This window comes from Vigna umbellata, chromosome 7 (genome assembly GCF_029865625.1).
Source record: "Vigna umbellata cultivar VRB3 chromosome 7, Vumbellata_1.0, whole genome shotgun sequence".
Taxonomy (NCBI): domain Eukaryota; kingdom Viridiplantae; phylum Streptophyta; class Magnoliopsida; order Fabales; family Fabaceae; genus Vigna; species Vigna umbellata.
Genome location: NC_142171.1, coordinates 8,487,441 through 8,496,479, shown reverse-complemented (window position 1 = coordinate 8,496,479; position 9,039 = coordinate 8,487,441). Strand labels below are relative to the sequence as shown.

The window sequence follows — 9,039 nt, the reverse complement described above, 5'->3', positions numbered from 1 at the left end:
TCACCTTTAAAGTAATTAAAGTATATGGTATTTGTAATGTCCTATGAGAAATAATATGTTATCTTCAATATAAATTGTTTTAATATCATATGAAAAGTCTTGTCTTTCTAAATGATCTTATTTCAACATCAATCATATTAAAGGAGGACATGCCCGACAAAAGTAGACAAGCTATCTCTTCAAACATGTAGAAGATTAGGTTTTAATTAACTTGTTTTCTTTCAAGTTATATTACCTTTTTTAATCATTAAATATATTTTTTTACTTTGTAAAATGTACTAGAAACATTATATTTGAAATATATATGTTATTTTGGATAATTTTTGGTTTTCAGTTTTTGGTTTCATGCAAAACCAATTCAATTTAAGAAAAAAACTAAAAATTATACTCTTGTTATTGTTGTATCAAGCATAAATTAAGCACAAAATATAGAAAAAAACCAACAAATGTTTGTTGCCACTACATCTACATCAGAGGTAATTATTACAAATGCAACATACACAAATTTACCTGTTATTTTGTCAACAAAAATAAATTTACATCAAAGATTTTAAACTAACATAAATTTACATCTCCTACAATTATGTCTAACCTAAAATAGACATAAAAAAGTCGAAAATATTAGACATGAAAAAAAAAATTTATGTTAGTGCAACAATTTTTTATACTAAAATTATAGCAAATCATAGTTAGGAATTTATATAAGGAAAAATTTAACTCACATATAATATAAAAATAATAATAAATGTTAAAATGTAAAATTTTGTGTTGAAAGTTGTATAATGATATATTATATGTACAAATCATACGTCAGATATAGTGAATTTCGTAATATATCTTTATACAAAATTTCCAACATTAAAAATTCATGTATGAGTTGAAATAACTATATCAAAAGAAAAAAAAAGTAGAAAACATACAAGTAAAGAAATACCTACAAAAATCGAACATAATTAAAATAAAAAGAGAATGAATGACAATCTTACTCTTGATATATTTAGTTTTTTTTTTTTTATGTTTAACTATATGTCAATCAAGAAAACATAATTTAGAAAGCGTTCACAAATGTGTGATGGATAAATAGTAAAGAAAGTGTGAAAGATAAAGAATAAAATAACACATAATAAGAAAAATGTGGGAAAGATATTCACTTTTGTTTTTATTCAAACAACTTCACTTTCTATTTTTTTTTCCTCTTCATTTCCATCATTTTTTTATCTTTCAAATCTACTCCCTAATCCTAGTCCAAGCACATCCTTAGTTATGATTGAAGAAAAATTAAGTTAGTACTTTAACTTATAATATTGATGGTTAAATAAAATTAATTATTGTGATTACTTATTTTAATTATAGTCAATAAAAAAATTTAAGCTGTAAATTTTATGTAATTCATCATAATAAACTTTGATGATTAGGTTGAATAAACATTAAAAAAATGTTTCATTAAATTTTGTACTATAATGATTAGTTTTTTCAGAAAAAATATGGTTTTTTTAATATCTATTCAATCAACATGAAAATCTTTTCAGTTTTTACAGGATGTATCGAGACATAGTTTGGTACTATTTTTTTTTTTATTTAGTGTTATTTTCTTTATTGTATAACTGGACTTGTACAATTATTTCGAGAATGGTGTTAATGTACCAGGTGATCCATGATGTTGTCCATAAAAAGATTAACTTTATATTCACTTTCAAGGTCTTCAAAATGTTTTGCACGATGTATTAAGTGGTTTTGTTTTATTATAATTATTTTGTAGTTATTTTTTAGATAATATTATATTCAAATATTAGTTAGGAAAGTTTGTCCATCTTGAATACAATGAATTCTTGTCACTCTTCACTATTTTTTGTTCACTAATAATTATGAAGGAAAAATCACTTTATTTTTAAACTAATTACCTTAATTGTCTTTATTTATTGTGATCAAAGTCCCATCTCCTCATCTCTAAACCGTAAATGTTTTAGATGATTTATTTTTTAATTAAAACTTTAAATTAGTTGGTAATTCAATTAGAATACTACATCCTCATGTCAAATTTAAATTTTTTTAACAATTTTGCTGAGTAAATTTTAAAAAAGGTTTTAAAAACTTATGCTATGATTATTAAGTTTCTTAAAAAAAATTACTTGATTGTTCAATATTCAATCAATTAGTACATAATCTCTCATATAAAAGAATAAAATAATTGTTGACATAAGTGTTTTGTACTATTTTTTTCTATCTTATTTTCTGTCATTTCATATCCACCTTTAAGATTTCTGAAGTATATATATTTTAGGTATTTTTGCATTATTCTTTGAGAGATTCTCCTGAAGAGAAAAGTCATCAGTACAAGTTGTTTCAATATAAAAACACTTTATTGGAGTCTCTCTTATACTTTTTTTAAGGTGTCACTTCAAAAACTCTTATACTAGTTGTTATAGAAAGAAAAATGGTAAGAGATGATTTGAGTGTATTATCATTATGAAATAAAGGTATTATCATAAGTATGAGGGTAATATTTTCACATGATGTCTTTTAGTATCAATTGTTATATTTGTCTTTATAGTATGTCCATTCAATTTACATATAAATCTCACCTTAATACAATTTTCTAAGAATAAAATAATTGTTGGTATAAGTGTTTGGTACTATTTTCTATCTTTTATCTTCAATAATTTCATATTCACTTTTAAGATTTCTAATATATATATATATATATATATATATATATATATATATATATATATATATATATATATATATATATGGTAATATTTTTTGAGATTTTCGTGAAAGATCAAGTCAACTTCAAAATAAGTTGTTTCAATATTAAACACTTTTATGGAGTCTCTCTCATACTTTTGTTAAGGTATCGTTTTAAAAACTCTTCTATTAATTATTTTTTCGATATTTTCATGTCATCTTCTTGAATAAAAAGTTATAGGAAGAGAAATGGTAAGAGATATCTTAGTGTACTGTCGTTACGAAATAAAAATTATTACGAAATAAAAATCTTTTCATGAGTACAAAAATAATATTTTTACATGATATCTTATGACATCAATTGTTATATTTATCATGTCTATTTAATTTGCACAATACATAAGTCTCATCTCAATAGAATTTTATAAGAATAAAATAATAGAATTTTATAAGAATAAAATGATTGTTGATATAAGTATTTGGTACTATATTTCCTTTCTTATTTTTCATCCTCTCATATTCACCTTTTATATTTATGAAATATATATATATATATATATATTTCACGTACTAATGTTGTACAATGTTATTCGGGAGATTTTCATGAAGAAACAAATCATCTTTATGAAGAAACAAATCATCTTTAATACAAACGATTTCAATATCAAATACTCTTATGAAATTTCTCTCCTACCTTTTTTAAGCTGTTTTTATTTGAAAACTTTTTTGCTAGTTATTTTTTTCAATGTGCTCTTAAATAAAAATTTCTTCATTTTCATTATAAAATAAATGTTATATAAGGACAAGATTTTCCTATAATGTCTTCCTGCGTCCATTATTATATTTATATTTTATAATATGTTCATTCAATTTGGACATAATTTTCACACTAATACAATTTTATTTATAAGAATAAAATTACTATTCACATAAGTATTTGATAGTATATTTTTTTTCTTATCTCACACCATTTATTTGTCATCATTTATTTGTCATACAATTGGACCTATAAAATTTTAGTATAAAAAGTTTTACTTCAAATTCACCTTCAAAGTATTTTAAGAATCTGACATTTGTAAAGTCTCTTGAGAAATTCTTATTATCTCCAATGTAAATTGCTTCAATATCAAACACTAATAAAAAATCTCTTGTTCTTTTCGTTTAGACTTAACTTTAAAACCTCTTCCGTTAGTATTTTCTAAATATTTTCAAATCATTTTTTTTAAAGAAAAAGTGATAGAAAAAAGAATGATAAATAATGATGTGATGACATTGTGAAGTAAAGTTCTTGGAAGGAATTCAATGATAAAGAATTTTATAAGATGTTTCCAAACATGTGGTTGTTCTACAGGTGAATAGATTTTACAAGACACAACTTAATATTGATGCAAGAAAATTTGTTAATCTTGAATAAATTTATTTAATAAAATTCAATATATTATCTGCACGATTACAAGATATATTGTTTTTGATAATTTTTGTCCATTTAAATATTCAGATTGGGCGACTTTATCAAAGGTGAAAGTGAAGCAGAAACAATGGATCGCCAGAACTTAAACCTAAACCAAAATCTCTTCCAATTTCAAAGATCACAAAAACACCATCGAATTAGCAAGTGTGAATTGTAATTGGATCTAAAGGTGTTGCGGAGAGATGAAACTGTAACTCGAACACGATAGCATGAAAAACAGTTCAAGATCTCAATTGGTTTTGGGCGAAGAATCCAACCTGTGTAGGGCTTGTTCAGCGACGTGCAATTGGGGTTTCAATTCGAGAGCCTGCTGGTAGGCCTTAACGGCGTCGTCGTTCATCTTCTTCCGCTCCAAGCAGTCTCCGAGGGAGAAGAAAGCCTTCGCGTTGTTGGGGTTGAGTTTGACGGACTCGGAGAGATCGGCGAGGGCCGAGTCGACCCGGGCGCGCTGAGTCGAGGCGAGTCTGAGTTCGGCGCGTTTCAGGAGCGCGTCGGCGCGCTCTGAGGGGGAGAGGGAGGTGGCGGCGAGGGGGGAGAGGGCGTCGTCGAGGGAATCGAGGGCGGCGGAGCGGAGGCCGAGGAAATCGAGGGCGAGGGCTTTGAGGAGGTGGGGGGCGGCGTCGCGGGGGTCGAGGGCGATGGCACGTTGGGCCTGGGCCTGGGCTTCTTTGGCGAGGGCCTTGGATTTGGAGGCGCGGGCTCGGGCGAGGAGTTGGGCCCCTTGGACGAAGTGGCGCTTGGCTTGGATGTCGGCGCGGTTGCGGAGACGGAGGTTAGACCAGAGTTTCTTGGGGACGTTGTGCATGAAGAGGTAGAAGAGGAACATGACGAGGAGCATTCCGACCTGCAAAACGATGTCGTTGGAGGCCCAGTTCTCTTTGGATTTATCCATTGAGCTGCAGAGAAGAAGCTCTTCTTCTGTACCTGCCTCTGCTGGCTTTCATTTATACTTGAACAACAAAATTCTTTGTCAAAAGACTGAAAAACCTCCATAGCCATTTAAAAGATTATCTGAAGAAATAATAATTAGTCAAAATTACTAATAAAAAATTAAGGTGCAAATGAAGATGGAGGAGTTAGACATGAATTACTTCGTTTATATATATATATATATATATATATATATATATATATATATATATATATATATATATATATATATATAGTTGTGAGATAATAGTATTTGAAATATATTTCTATTTTGATAAATAGATGTAAATTCATAAGTTGAATATTGATTGAGTGGATATTTTGTAGGATGTTTGGATCCACGTGTATACCATGGAAGAAAAGAAAATATGGCTCACAAAGATTAAGCACTCTTCATTTTTCGATTTAGAAGTTTGAGTAAAAAAATGTGAGATAAAAAGTGTGGGGAGGCCGAGGGGTGTTTCCTTTTGTGTGTGAAAAAAAAAATCAGATTTTTGTTTTAATACTGTTTTTATGCAGTACTTTAAAGATATATTGATTTTAATATATTAAAAACTTCTTTATATATTTTACAATATCAAAATTAAAATTAATGTATTTCAATGTGTTAGGAAGGCTTAAAACTCACCGAAATCCATTATAAATATGTTTTAGTAGTTGTACTATAGGATACCCAATCCTCCAATGGTCGACCGGTGACTCGAGCGACCTGGTGACAGTTGAACCAATACGAGGCCTTCTTAAAGATACTGTGTCGTCGATCGGCCCTCGACAACCAAATAGTGATTCGCGACATAACGTTCGCACCGCGCACACGACAAGTCACCTATTCATGTCGACGCACAGGATGGTCGACATACAAGCGCTATATCGTAGCGTGCAGTTACAGATAAGCAGTTACGCATAATCAGCTAACCAACGCCGCGAATCACGGAAGTAATTGACTCAGTATCAGCACACGATCTAGCAGTTACAACTTCTACACAGTCAAACTTCAATAACTGACCGGATTGTCAGGTAACGGTTTATTTTTACTGTTTTAAATACACAGAGCACACCAGAAAAAAGGTACGTTTTTCCCCTTAGAGAAATTATTCTTCTTCTTGATCACTTTGAACCAAAGGATTCAGGTGACTCCTTTTCTGACTTGAGCGTCAGAGTGCCTTTGCAGGTACCCAGCCCACCTTTTCCTAAGGAACAGAATATAAAGAGAGGAAGGAAGCATTGTGACGGAAAGCATAAAGAGAAGCAGTTCAGTTTTGTTAGGTTTGTATCTCGGCCCCCACATCCCTACTGAAACAGTAGTAATTAATATTTTTCCTTTTGTTACTTTGACTTTCTTAATGATGTAAAATGTTTTAGGAGAATATGTTTTTTATTTCATATTTCTTATCTTTTAAGTGTTAGAAGATGTATCTGATTTATATTCTAAGAGAGAAAAAGAGGACAATTTTTCTAAAAATTTTATTAAAAGATTATAATGTTCTTAATGAAGTGGGAAGAAAGAAAATTAGTTTTAATATCTTTAAAATAATTCTCACGAAATCCATTTATAATTTAATAATTATTAAATTATAAATTATTTATACTAAAATCTTTATATAAATTATATGAATTATGTCAGAACCATTTAAAACGCACCCAAAAACCCTCTGAACGGACGCCAGGTGTCAAGCGGAGGTGATCCGGAAATCAGATAATGGAATGCAGGTGTCAGTAGATGAGCGGACGTTCGTTTTAAGCAAAACTGAGTTTTTGGAAAGTTTACGTCACACTCTCTGCATGCATCTTCTTCTCCAAAACTCTGATATTTCTCATTTCTCCTCCTTCTCACTAAAAGCTCTCCCTTCTCTCTACGAAATCTTACCTTTTCCCTTCTCCGATCACCGTTCAGGCACCGTAGAAGCACTTCCGGCGTCAAGAGCTTCAGATTGAACCCAACGGTTTCGAGTTCTGAACTGATAAGTTCTTCTTGTCCTTAGCCGTTCGTTCTCTGGTACATGCAAACCAAGTTCTGGTTGCATGATGTCGTCTTGTCTGAGCCATTGTTGGTTTTCTGTTGTTTGGTTTAGTTTGAAGAATTTTTGAACGTGAGGGTAGAAGAAATTGTAGGACGTTCATTCACGCTCAGAGGTAAGTGAAGCTTATTTAATTTAATTTGGTATGTGTATTGTAATGCATGAACGTTCGTGATGGATGATTGGAAATGACATGTGATTGTGCTATTTTCTGATATATGAAATATATGAAATTTCTATGATATGGATTGTATGAAGTATGAAAAATTGATTATGATATGAATTGTATAAAGTTATGAAACTATGTGTTAAGAAATGAGTTGAATATGAATGAAATCTGGATATGAAATTTCCCTATGATGGTGTACGTTCGTTACTGAACGGTCCTTGACTGTTCGGTAATACTAGTAACCTTGGTTAAAATTGGATTCTTTCATTTGGAAAGAATCCTAGTTGAGAACGAGCGTCTTCGTGTGGTAATACTATGCTTGAGCGTTCGGCCAAGCGTAGTTGTATCTGAGTATTCTGTGATAAACTTAAATTTGTAAATATATGTATTTGTATATTTTAGTTATTCTTAAACATTATTCCAATAGTATCTTATTATATTTATTAAGCTTTCTACTTATAAGATTAGTAGTGCTTGGTCTCACACCAAGCGCTCGTAATGAGTAGTGCTCGGTCTTATACCAAGCGCTCGTACTTGTTTCTTGTATGATCTATCTCGATGAAAATAGTGTTCGTCCAACTTCAATAGAATTTTCTCTCTACCGTGTTCGGTCATTGACTGGCATTCGGTTTCTAAATGTGAATCGTTCTAAGTATTTTCCTCTGAAGGTCTTAAAGTGTATACATCCATTTGGTTCCGGCTTAGAACCTTAGTATTTGGCATGATTCTTTCGGTGTTCGGTTAGAACTCTCAAGAGTCAGTTCATTTAATTGGCTCACTTTGTAAGTAACGTTCGTTCTAGTCATTCTTGCGATATATAGTTGTACTCGGTTTCTTTCGTAACCCGACAGTAACCCTCTCGGTCTTATTCTATTCTGGAACTGGAGACCTCTCTGTCTCGTTCCAAGTATTCGTCCTCGTTTTGAGTGAGGATTTAACGTTCGGTATCTGGTATCTTTATAAATCTTTGAACAAAGAGTAAATTGAAATGATTGATAATGAAAGATGAAATTGAGATGATGAATAATGAAAGATGAAACTAAGATGATTGATAATGAAAGATGAGGAGAATATGGTATGAATGAAATGTGTTGGATTATGAACGAGCGTTCCGGGGAGGAACGACTCATGAGTGAATATTGGAATTTGTAAAGTATGAATGTGGTTATGTTAAGCTGGCGGTTCATCCTAATGTTCCGTGAGTACTCGTCCTCACGTAGAGGAGGGTAGGTCATGTGTGGGAACGACAGGAGGTCTTAGTCCTTAGGGGTACTTTGGACAGATAGGACTAACCTCGGGTGGCAGCTGATGAGGATATTCCAGTTACTACATCACTCGGGTGCACGAATGTCGTAGCTACACAGATTTCATACAGTCCGGACAATCAGTCTAGTATTAAGCTTTATATGAAACATATGACGAAATATATCTTGTGTGTATGATTTAGTGAAATGTATGTTTATACATGAATTAAATTACATAAGCTTACCCTGTGTTTCTGTCTTGTCGTGTTTTGTACGTTCGTCTTGTCATTGCAATGATCATCCGTTTGGATGTGAGCAGAAGGAGACGAACTGCTGGAAGATGCGCTATAAGAAGAGAACCTGGTCGAGGTAGAAGTGAAGACCGAAGAGTAGGACGTTCGGTCCATAGTCTAGTTATTGTAAGGTGGTCGTTCGATCACCTTCCCTTTTTGTTATGTATGACCGTTCGATATTTTATTTTGTAAACCGTTCGGTCAGGTTTGCTTATCCTATATAGTT

The 9,039-nt window shown here is 31.5% G+C and overlaps 1 protein-coding gene across 1 annotated transcript; it reads right to left on the bottom strand.

Moving 5' to 3' along the window:
- Positions 1 to 4,241: 4,241 nt before the first annotated feature.
- On the bottom strand, positions 4,242 to 5,218 carry LOC124837986 (uncharacterized). The gene has a single exon (XM_047313485.2). The coding sequence runs from the start codon at positions 5,049 to 5,051 to the stop codon at positions 4,389 to 4,391; it is 663 nt and encodes a 220-aa protein (XP_047169441.1). The 5' UTR covers positions 5,052 to 5,218; the 3' UTR covers positions 4,242 to 4,388.
- Between the last annotated feature and the right edge of the window lie 3,821 nt (positions 5,219 to 9,039).

Bases quoted from the DNA above. Each gene is read 5' to 3' on its own strand.
- LOC124837986 (XM_047313485.2), bottom strand. From the start codon at position 5,051: ATGGATAAATCCAAAGAGAACTGGGCCTCCAACGACATCGTTTTGCAG.